The 12,303-nt window shown below is 40.1% G+C and overlaps 1 protein-coding gene across 5 annotated transcripts in view; it reads left to right on the top strand.

The window, feature by feature from the left end:
* Positions 1-12,303, top strand: part of Pik3c2g (phosphatidylinositol-4-phosphate 3-kinase catalytic subunit type 2 gamma) — a 364,020-nt gene that overhangs the window by 339,178 nt on the left and 12,539 nt on the right. For 2 of the 5 annotated variants that reach the window (XM_050135167.1, XM_050135166.1), the window contains exon 33: positions 1,816-1,941. In XM_050135167.1, coding sequence (XP_049991124.1) covers positions 1,816-1,941 — 126 coding nt within the window. Of the gene's footprint in view, positions 1-1,815; positions 1,942-3,644; positions 5,382-7,369; positions 10,176-12,303 lie in introns of those variants that run through there. The other 3 variants (XM_050135168.1, XM_050135165.1, XM_050135169.1) reach the window with 3 other exon arrangements.

Below are 12,303 nucleotides of genomic sequence, written 5' to 3'. Positions count from 1 at the left end.
ATTGGGAAGTGAAAGAAGTAATCAGTATAAATGGATAGGGGCATCTTTATGCCCTTTACTACTAACATCCTACTCTGATAACATCATTCTCAGATGGTAATTTGCACAGATCACAAATACATTCATGGCTTTTTCGCCAGTCAAAGAATTCTATCCACACACCTCTTCTTCAAATTTCCTTTTCACCAAGTTTGCAATCATGCTCTTTCCAAGTTTCCTGACCATGCAGCCAAGCCATTGGCTCCAGCCCAGGAGCTGGTATACAAACACATCTGGCCATTTCTCTTTCCAAGCAGAGTAACCAAGCAGGTGCTCCCTGCTTGAAGTTCTGCCCACTGAATGATCTCCTTTTACAACTGTCCTTCAGAAGCCATCCTAGAACTGCCCTTCAAGATGATGCCTACCGGTTGGAGAGAGCTGTATCTGCAGATCAGGCCTTGGTCATCACTTTCTTTGTTAATCAGTCTTATGAAAGTTTGGAGTAGAGATGGGACTCATTGAACATACAGGTTTTAGAGGCAGTCCCCAACAGCAATAAAAACTCATCAGGAACTCTGGTGCTGCAGTACATGAGGTCTGGGTAGGGGCAAAGGACAGGGTAGCAGGAGCTCGGGACTTTGAGCATTTGGACCAATTCATAACTACCCAGCCCACTGAGAAGGTGTAAATGACATTGATTTTAAAGTATTAAATAATATTTGTTGAATGTTATAAAATAGTCCTGTAAATAATCACAATAAATAATGAGAATAAACCTTCAATCTCTCATATTTGATTTTTAAATAATTTTTCGGGTTTAAATCATATGAATATTTCTCACTGAGGTCTTTACTAAAGGCCCATCTCACCAAGATCTCAGTGATAAGATCCATTTACTCCAAGTCATTTTGTTTTTGAAAATGGTGGACTCACTCTACAAATGGAAAGGTAATAAACAAAAATAATAAATGAAAATAATAACCAATAGATTTGAATAAAAGGCAGATGTTCCCAAACAATCTACAGACACTGGCCACACTTTCAAAAAAAAAAAAAAACCTGATAGTCTTAATATATAGTCTCTGTGCACCGAACACCATTTTATATGGTATGGGAACTTAAAAATAAACACTGGGGACTGCAGGGGAGGAGTTGGTGGGAGGGCCAGAGAGTCCCAGTTCAACATTGCTGTCCAGGCAGGCCGTACAGCAGGCATACTACTCCACTGAAGACACTGTCTAAAAAATTCTCAATATACTTGGCAGCCACTTAGATCATAAATTAATTGTAGCCACTTAAAACCTTGTGGGTGTATTCTGATTCTATGTTGATCAAACTTCATGCAAATGTGATATCATCACAGATGCCTCTTGATCATTAAAGGATCCATCTCACTGTTTGGGCTAATGTGTGTTAAATTTGATATTTAAAAGATTCCTCAGTACTGTACATCTTCCCAAGATACTTAATTTCTATCATCATTTGTGACTGATATTCATCTCTCTGTAAAAATACAAAATTAGATTTCAATCTAAAATATAAGCTGTAATTGATGGGCTTTTGAATTCTATTCTCTCACATAACAATTTTAGATAGAAAATATCTTTGACATTGTGGTTGAAATTATTTTTTTAGCAGCCAAGTATTTTTCTTCCTTCCTTCCTTCCTTCCTTCCTTCCTTCCTTCCTTCCTTTTTTCTTTCTTCTTTTCCCTGCTAATGAACCAGAGTAGCGTTAATGACTCCAGAACCCACCTCTGATCTGGCCACTTAGTATCCAGGTATTTGTTTTCCTTGATAGGGATACCACTAATATTTATAGCCATTCTTCTTTGCAGCATCTTCCAGATGGCTCTGTGCCCAGTGCCCATGTTGAGATGTATCTTTTACCACATCCCAGTGAAGTTCGCAAGAGGAAAACAAAGTCTGTTCCAAAATGCACTGACCCCACTTACAATGAAATTGTAAGTATGCCTTATCGCTTGTCTAGGTAGTTTGTATTTTCTTACCAGGTTTTGGTTTGGTTTGGTTTGGGTTGGGTTGGGTTGGGTTGGGTTGGTTTAAGTTGGTTTGGGTTGGGTTTGTTTGTTTGCTCGTTTGTTTCAGCTTCACACACAAGTATGGAGAACTTTTAGTAGTTGGAAGCATTGTTCCATAAAGGAATCATGTTGTCGAAAATAGTCCTAGCATGCCAAACAATGTTCTAGATGCTATGGGAACCGGAAAATGCAGATTCGGCTATTAAAGTTCTGATAGGCCAACCTCCAGCAGGCACGGAAGGGCCATTTTGAATACTAACACTTTCCCGGTATTTTCCATTGTATTTTCTCTACCAAGTTCATTTTATTCTTTTAAGCCTTATTCTGGGGCACTTGATTTTCTTTACCTAAACATTCTATCACAAGCCCTTGTGTGAAGAACAGTGAGTCTCCTAAAATCTTTTGACAAAATGAAAAAGAAAATATAAACATACAAAACACAAATCAAAGCTACAGCATGCTGCAGATAGCACATCCAGTCTCCGGGTTTCTTTCTAAGACGACTTCCCTTTGTTTGTTCTCTTGGACCTCCTCCTTTCTGACGCGGTTGTTTGCCTGCTTGTTCTACCACACAGTCTGCTCAGAAATCTCTGAAAACAAAGGCATCTTCCCTTGCTATTTCAGCTGTTTTGTGTTTTGAGGATAGATCATACTATGCAGTCAAGGCTTCACACTAGCAGGTATCCTCCTGCCTCAGCCTTTCTGAGTGCTAGAATGACACTGTTGAATCATATCTCAGCCTTTCTGAGCAACCTTTATTTCCCTTACTACCAGCCCCAAACTCTCATGCCATTGACTTATGCAAGCTCTTCTCAATGCATTGCTTTCTTTTCACACTTTAATGCTTTGCTGTGTAGATTCTCACCTTAAGTGGTAGGGCTTCACTCAAGTGGTATCAGCAGATTCCTGATGACTAAATGCAATGAGCCCTCAGGCTCTTCTCCCACTGCAGGTGCAAACTGTCAGTAAGGTACCCTGATTCTTAAAGCCACTCTGCCTCCAAGTTCCACCTTTTCTTAATGCTCTTTCAATTTTTTCTCTGACCATCATCTTGTTTTCACTTGTTGCAAATTCTTCCTCTTAAAATGTTTGCTAAGGTTCCATAGTCCACCCTGGTCTGCCTCCCCTTCAAAAACATCCTTCAGTAACCCAAGGATCTGCATACAGAAATTGAATCAACCTTTGATGGAATAAAAATGTCTGAAAACTGTGTGGGTAGCAACTCCAAATTCCATTTTTGTCAGAACTTCCTAAGAATCACCGTGGCACACGTGTGTTTCTTGAGGAGTTACGAATGAGCTGCCGATGATGACAGTGCCCAGGGTGAGGCACACCGGCTACTCCTAAACTCTGAATGTTTTATTCCCTTGACCTCCTTGTCAGTCTCCATGGATGCTGAAGGATGGTGACAGAGACTCATAAAGTCTGGATACACTCCCAAGTGTTCTATCACCATCACAGTGTAAGCTGTATCTGTACTGATTCCCCAAACCCCAGCTTTCTCACAGGACCCAGACTGACCTGGAAGTTGTTTTTCAGTCATGGATAACTGTGTAGCTCTCATCCTCATGCCTCTACCTCAAGTGCTGGTGTTACCGGAATTCATACCACACCTGATATCTCTAAAGGTTGGACCTGCCCCTCGTCCTCTTTGCTGGAGCATGTCATGTGAAGTTCTCCTGGGCTCTTGGAAGACAGGCTTGTTTCTCTGCCATATCAAAAGATGGCCTCTCCTAGGAAGGGTAGGGGATTAGCTTTTATTCTTTGACAGTCTTAAACATGTATCTCTTTTATAACTCAGTGTGTCCAGTTAGCGCAGTGTGCATGCACACAGGTATGGGGCTATCTACTAGTGTGACCACACCACCCCCAGAGGGAAATGACTCCTCTATCCCAGCAGCCCCTCTGATCGGGGTGGGATCACCTAGCCTATTCCTCATTAGTGTTAGAATATTGAGAGGGTTAATTGCATGTAAATTCAAAAGACGCCTTCTAGTGACACTGCCTTCTCCCTCACACACACGTTCACCTACGCACAAAGCTGTGCTGCTGTGGCTAGAGCATTGTCTGACTCTTGAATCCAGTCGTCTTTTTCTCTCTGAGGTCCCTGTGCAAAGTTGTTCTCCTACTCCTCCAAAATGTTGATTTTTGTTTGTTTTCAGACAGAATCTCACTATGCAACCTCAGCTGACCTAGAACTGGCTACATAGACCAGGCTGGCTTTGAACTCACAGAGATCTACCTGCCTCTACTTCCCAAGTGCTGGGGTTAAATGCTTGTACCATCAGAACCAGTTCTGTGAAATAGTTTTATTAAATCTTCTACATTTCTTCCTAGGGCGTTGCCCAGACATAGTCACCACTCATTCATTTAAATTATTTGAAGTTTCCTTACTTCCAACTGATGGCCAAAATTTTAAATGTGACATTCACATCCTTTAAATTTTAACTCAGAATTTTCCTCTGTTTTCCTGTGGAAGACTATCATCAAGTGTTCCTTTCTTTTTTTATATATTTGTGTGCAGTCTGAAGAAATAATACAGATCTCACGATCTTTTCTCCAGTGTTATAGCTAGCATAGCTGTAGTTTGTATTGACAGCAGGAAGTTGTCATTGGTATGATCCAAATAGCTCATTCTAACTTTAGCATCCCTGAAAGTTCCCTTCTGTAGGTATAGATGTTTAGCTCTGAGCATTGGTTGAGTCACCTAGTTGATCCCACAGTCAAGGCACAGAACAGAGACATCCAAGACTTACAAAGACCACCTGTCTGTATCTGACCGGGACTGGATCGCCATCCTTAAGAATTTATCATTTTAAATGTTACATCAATGGATTTGTATAATTTATCATATTTGGAATTGGCTTTTTATCAGTTACTTTTTCTCCTGGCTGTGACAAATACCTAGATAGGAAAAGCAACTCAAGGGAAAGTTTGTGTGGGCTCATGATTGGAGGATGCAGTCAATCATGGTGAGGAAGGCATGACAGCAGGAACTCTGGGCAGATGGTCATGGTGTTGCCCACATTCGGGGTGTGTCTTCTTGCCTCAGGAAACCTAGTCTAGAAATTCCTTCCCTGGCATGTTCAGGGACTTGTTTCCATGGTGATTCTGAATCCCAGCAAGCTGGTAACCCAGAGTCACTGCCATGTCTTTTTAGTCACTGTAACCCATACTGAGTCACCTAAGAGTTGCACATGATCCTGATGACCCCCTCCAGCCAATCATCCCACTCTGCCCTTTTCTGCTGCTGTGACCTGTGAGTACTGAGCCCTCCATCTCTTATACTTCGTAAACTTTAGACCTAGCATGTAAATTTCCTGAGAATAGGGAAATGTCTCCTCTTCCCTCATATCTTTAATACTTAGTGACTTCAAAAAGCTTTGTCTTTAAATATTTCAAGAAGTTTTATAAGTGATACTATATATTTACATGTAAACAGTAAGTAAAGCATTAGTATGTAAACATGCATTATATATGTGTGGATAAAATGTATATAAAGCATTAGTATGCATGCATTATATATGTGCATAAACTATATAAAATATTAATATGCATACATTCATTATATGTGTGTGAACTGTATATAAAGCATTAATATGTAGACATGAATTTTATATGTGTGTAAAATTTATATAAATTATTAGTAAGAATACTTGGATTATACATGTATAAACTGCATATAAAGCATTAGTATGTATCCACATATTATTTATGTGTGTAAAATTTATATAAAGCGTTAGTATGTATACATGCATGCCCACAAGGGATTCTCTAAATCAGTAGAGATACTTTGGTGTCTTATTTATTATGTCCACTCTGCTTACAACTAAAGACACATGTCCAACAATATGGAACCTATTTTTTTACTTGAATACAAAACAGTCATCCTTACTATCAAGAAGCTTTCCAGACGCCCTGTATCAAAAGAAGAAGGGGGCTGGAGGTATTCCTCAATAGTTAAGAGCACTAGCTGTTCTTTCAGAAGATCCATGTTTGTGTCCCAGCACCAACATGGTGACTCACCTTGTCTGTTACTCTAGCTCTAAGTGATATGACTCCCTCTTTTGTCCTCCATGGGCACTGCACACATATGATGCACATATACATTTGGGCACACACTCATACACACAAAATATTTTATCTAAAAATAAATGGATTCAGTGGATGGTGCTTAGGGAACAATATCTGAGATGCTCTTCTGGCTGCCACAGAAACTGTAAAACATACACACACATAAGCAAATCTATAGCTGTTGCAAAAGAAAAAAAGAAAGAGAGAGAGAGAGAGAGAGAGAGAGAGAGAGAAGGGTGAAAGAAGGAAGGGAAGAATAGAGGGAGAAAGAGAGGAAGGAATAATGAATGGACAGTAGGTCTCAGTCTCTACACTGCAATTCAGAGTTTGTAATCTAAGGAAACACATAACAAAAATTCACTAGACAGTCAGTATTATTCTAATAAGTTGGAAGTTAAGTTATCAAGAGCTTAATGGATTATAAAATCAGCAGTAAGTACATATGTGTAAAGCATAAATTTTTATGTGTGAGCATAAATTTTCTGATGGTTTTGAAATACTCCTAGCTCTTCCTAAATCTGTGACCTAGTGATACACTACAATTCCTTTAGGCAGCCGAAGCCAGCCTAAAGTACAAACACACAGTGTTTGTATTTTGTACACATTTTAAAAGGCTAACAAATAACAGAGTCCACACTTGCACAACCCAGTGTGCATGGAATCCAACCCAGCAGAAACCTGAAGGAACGTGGGCATCAGAGAGCAGATCAAGGCTAGTCTGGGGACAGTGAGAGGCCAGTAGAAATTAGAGAGCCACAGAGAGAAATAGGTCACAAGATTCCAGGTTTTCTCGTGTCATGTTCTTCATCTATATCAATCCAGCGACACTTATAAAAGATGCACAAAACGTACATTCAACTTTACATCTGACTTATTTTCTCCTGCCCTCGACTGTGATAGACGGTCCAGTTTCTGTGATATGCCTCTGCATTATTCTGTGCATCGTCAAGGGCACCCTAATAGATGTCCTTAGAGGAGACCCAGTGCTCATTAAAGAGCTCAGAGGCTTATCACATGGCACCCACAGGTTTGAAATAGCTCTGCTCTTCCACCTCATCTAAAGCATGCCCGCTGCATCAGCCACTCACTACAGCTGGGATTCCTCTAACCCCCAAGGCCTCGCAGCATACTGTGAGTGAGAGAAAAAGACCTTGGTCTCATCTTTTGTCTTTGTGTAGACCTGTCAGAGACACAGAAAGGGGATAAAATGCTGCATATCAATGTCTCACCAAAATTTTCACTAAAATAATTCTTCCTTTTTTTTACTCATAACCCCCAGAGGGAGTCCTAGTTCAAGGAGTCCGTCCAGTGGCAGAGGCACAGCCCTTCTATTACCAAAGCTTTGGTTCAGGGACCGGCTTGTCTGTTTGACACTTCCCAGCATGCATCTCAGCAGGTTTTGTCAGAAGTCTCTGTGAAGTCCTCCTTTGTATGGAAATCCCATGGTGCATCTGGTTCAGGAGCAGGCTGCTTAGGGCACCATCCTGACAGCTTTGAGAAACAGAGTTGTGTGTGATTCCAGCCCTTATACCATTGTTCTTTGTGCTCAGTTGCTTCTAACATCTGATTAAAAACTGTCATTGTTAAAGGATTCATAATGAAGGTAGAATTTCTACCCTGTAACAGAATAACATGGTTGTAGTCAATGTGTTCCTACACTGTCCTGTTTGGGGAGTATTATCAGAAACATTCTAAAGGAAATGCTAGAAAGGAGAGGACACGCATGTTACATACTTTTTTTACTTACAGCTCTCTTACAAAGTACCTAAAAGATGGTGAGGGTAAAAGGATAGTGCTCTAGGTCCAGTCAGCAAGCCAGAACCATTCATTCATCATTGTCATTCTCTCTGTCTCCTCTCTCTCTCTTTCTCTCTCTCTCTCTTTCTTTTTCTCTCAGTGTGTGTCTGTTTCTCTGTCTCTGTCTGTCTGTCTGTGCGTATACACATGTGTACTTATGTGCATGCACATCTGTATGTATGTATGTATGTATCTTTCAAGTCATCTGCTGGATGAGATTGCTTGTTCATTTCCTGGTTGCTCAGACTCCAGAAATAATCACACAGAAATCTGTTAATTGCAATACTGTTTGGCCAATAGCTTAAGTGTATTGTATTTCTAGCTAGCTCTTACATCTTAAATCAACCCATCTCTATTAATCTGTGATCACCACAAGGTTATGGCCTACGAAACAGCTTTATTCATTAACCAATAAAGAGCAATACATATATAGAAAGACCTCACACACCAGACACCACTGCATCCCATTACACCTAGTTTTTCTTCACATAGATTCTGAGGACCGAACTCAGGTCTTTGTCTTGGCTGCTGAGCTATCTCCCCAGCCCCAACTCTTCTGATGCTCACAAGATGAGAAAAGTTGTTTGTCACATTCTTCAAGTTTTAGAGGATTGGTCCAGCGTAAGACAGGGCTCCCCTAAATTACTGTCACCTGCAACTCTGCAGTTACCTTCACAAGAAGACAAAGGTCACCAAAGAATAATGTTTCAGGATATATCTTTTCATTAAATGGCAGGTGCCTACATAAGTAAATGATATTGAGGCCCAGACAACATACAACTTATTCAGTCTCAGATGTGACTGATCCCAAAGCCCACATCCACTCCACCATAGGACACTGTATCCCCTCACACTTCTTTGCTCTCAGGGGTGCTGAGCTGGCTCTCCTCCCTGATAGTCTTCCCACTAGCACAGACACACTGATCTCCTTTTTATTCCTCTCCCACCAGAATCATGAAAAGGCACTTTACCATTATTTATTAGGCCCTTGTGTCAAATAATGTCAGTGAATGCCTTTATATGAATTAATAGAAACTCATTACACTCAAAGATTTCTATTTGAGGTGCTAATTCCAAGCCCACAAATTCTGTATTTGTCAGAGTAACTGAAGACTTGCCTCATGCTTATGGGTAAAAAAAAGTATGTATATACTATAAAACTTAATTAAAAGAAATATATACTGTTTATTCAATTTATATCAAGACATATTAAGTCATTTGGTGAAAACATCATAAGAACAGGCATGACCACCAACTATTCATTACATGGTAGAAGAGTATTTTGAAAATCAGCACTGTGGGTACTCAGAAAAGTTAAAAGCTATATACCATCAGTGCTATAACTTTGGTCACTTTAAGGGAATTATTTGCATTACTGAACTTAAAATCTACCAAGTAACCTAAGTTTTGTATGTCCTAGGGTTTACATTTGGTGCAGAAAATAGCAAATTTCAAAATTGCTTCCTGAGACTTCCTACTTTCTGGTGCATGAGGGAATCACTTCTGTCTGGAAGAATATTCTTTAGCCAAGTGATGCCCAAAAATATCCCTCTTTTAGTGTATTTGATAGGTATTTTAAGTTTATTTATGAGTGTTGAATATTTGGCATAAGGCTTGCATTATTCATTCATCAATTATTTTCTACAGTGCTTACAGGCTAGTGTTATTATTAACACATGCAAAGGTTCACAGTTGATGAGAGATTCATGTGAACATAACTTATTGCTATATTTTGTTGAAAAATTCCCTTTTTAGAATTGACTTTTACGATTCACAGAGTTCTTGAGCCATTCCTTTCCGGGGACCCGCTGCCTGGAATGGCAGCACTTTCCTTGTTCTAAAGGACCTGCATCTGTTCTCTCTGTGGACAGACGAGGAATTCACTATTGAAATGTTACAGAAAAGAATGGGGAGAAGAAGTCAGAAAGTTGAAGGGGGCCATTGTGGAAGGAATAAGGGGCCATTTACCCTGAAGTTCTAGATGGATTTCTGGGCAGCACTGAGCATCCAGCTACAGTGGAAGAACATGAGTTACAGGGATGTTTGAAGCTCGTGAATGAATTTAAAAGCTAAGAACATCTGCAATTGATTTAAAACTTAAATATGTGTACAACCCACATGTCTAGTCATGATCACATTTATTGAGAGAACTGGTGAGATCCAGCCATGTGCAATAATTTTTCTATCAAGAAACTAAGGTTTTCTATTAGATTTTTTTCTTTAATAATTCCATGCATGGATATAGTGCCTTTCATTACTCTGGTCTTTCACCTATCTTAATTCCTTCCCATTCCTATCAAAAACCACTCTTCCCTACAAATTTCTTTCCCATACTTGTGTAGAGATTTTTTTCTTTCTGAGATGGGTATCTTACTGTATATTTCTGACTGGCCTAGAACTAGCTATATAGACTACGCTTGCCCCAAACTCACAGTGGTCCTCCTGCTTCTGTCTCCTTACTGCAGGGCTTCCAGGTCACTGGACGTGGCCTGGAATTAGTGAGTTCAGCTCTTAGAAGAATTTCCTTTTGCCACCAATTAGTCCATTGTCATTGTTTCTCCCATCCATGGTCATGTTCATACCTTAAACCTTATTGATCCCCAAACTCAAAAAAATCAAACTTTTGAGTTCACGGTTTCAAACTTCTTTTCATTTGTTGAATGTTGTCATTGCACTTGAACCTTCCCCTTATGCTCACCATGACCAGAATAGATAATCTTACAGAGTGTTGCCTGAATAGCAGACAAACCTATGATTGTATGCCTTCAAAATAATCAAACTGAAAGTTAAAACTGAAAACATCTGCCGTGAAAGTTGTCATTGTTTTTGTTTTTTTTATTCTTTATTTGCTTCATTAAAACAAGGAATTCAAATGGTTTTGTTCGGTCATTTATATAATTATATAAACATATGAAAGCCTCTATATTTAATCCTTGAAAACTTCATTAGTGACTTATATGAGCCAACAGGGTCTCACTAAAATGTGTGATGGCAGCCTACTAGAAAGCCATTAACATTATGAGCAACTGTTCTGTTCATTCTTACACTGTCCCCTATCCTGTCTTATAGACAATGGTGACACACACTCTTCTGTTGAAACCTCCTCAGGATCTTCTCCCTTTGTCCACATTCCCTTCTAGTGACTTTGTTTCCTGCTTGGAATCCATCAAAGGAAACTTCTGCATTGTTCCTCTGCTGCTGGGACTACTGCACTAGCAGCTTCTGCACTTCACCTTCCTACCAGAAAAAGGTGATGGGTGCTTCTCCCAAATCAGTCCCCAGCCGTGCATTTAACACAGCTCCTTACCCACATCATCCCAAAACTCTGTTCCTCTTTACAGCAAAATATCTTCAAGTGGCTGTCTCTGCCTTCTGTGGTTTCTGTCTTCCAGTGTCCTTCCATCCCAGCAGAGGCCATTGTTTGCCCTGACACTTCAATGAGAAACTTTTTGTAGCTAAACCAAGCTCTCTATTTCAATCTCCAGTCTGATCTCCCCCATCAACAACATCAGTGCACTCACTAACTGCCATCTGCACACTCTTTGCCAGTTACTTCTCACACACCCTCCATGCTTGCTTTTATAACCTTGTTCTGTTGTTCTGATTCTCCAGTGCAAGGGTCTCCTGTCTCCATGAGACTCTAGTGCTGCAGTGACCCAGGTTCCAGACTAAGTGCTTCCTTCATTCCTGGTAACAGTCTTGTCCATTCTCAAAGCTTTAAATGTCATCTGAAGGCTAAAAGACCCCAGCTTTCTAACTCCATCTGATAGTCCTCTTAAACTCCAGCTGTGAGTGTTCAATTGCCTGCTCAACATCTGCCCTAAGTATCTAATAAAGATTTCAAATTGGCTGTCTCAAAACCAGAGCTCCTGATCTTCTTCCCCAACATGTTTGAGTTGTTTCTTTCTTGATTAATAATAGCCTTAACTTCCAGATGCTAAAAGAAAAAAAACCTTGATATCATTCTTAACATCTCCCTTGTGTGTCTTCTCATCAATTAAAAAGACCCATTAGACTTGTCTTCAAACTACATCCCAAGTCCAATCACTTATATTCGTTTCCTGCTTCCTCTCTGGTCCAAGTTCATACTGTCATCTTTATCCTGGATTACCACAAGTGCCTCCTAAGCAGCCTCCTGGTTTCTAAGAACCCCCACCCCCTTACATTCTTTTTCCAACACCATGGCCTCTGGAATGTCCATGTCATTCTGCTCTAAACTCTGCAGGGGCCTCTATTCTCTAAGCAAAAGCCCTAGCCTTTAAAATAACCTAAAAGGTACTATTACTGACTTCTCAACAGTGGCCTGTCTCTGATTTTAACTTTTGTTAGGTCCCTCTATCCTTGTAGATCAAGTTCATGGCCTCCTTTCTGTCCCCCTTAGTACCCTAGGCATGCTTTGTCCTTGACATCTTTGAT

Source organism: Alexandromys fortis, unplaced genomic scaffold (genome assembly GCF_014885135.2).
Source record: "Alexandromys fortis isolate MF-2015 unplaced genomic scaffold, M_Fortis_MF-2015_v1.1 scaffold_21, whole genome shotgun sequence".
NCBI lineage: Eukaryota > Metazoa > Chordata > Mammalia > Rodentia > Cricetidae > Alexandromys > Alexandromys fortis.
Note: the sequence above shows the minus strand (reverse complement) of the source record. Positions and strands in the feature narration are given on the sequence as shown.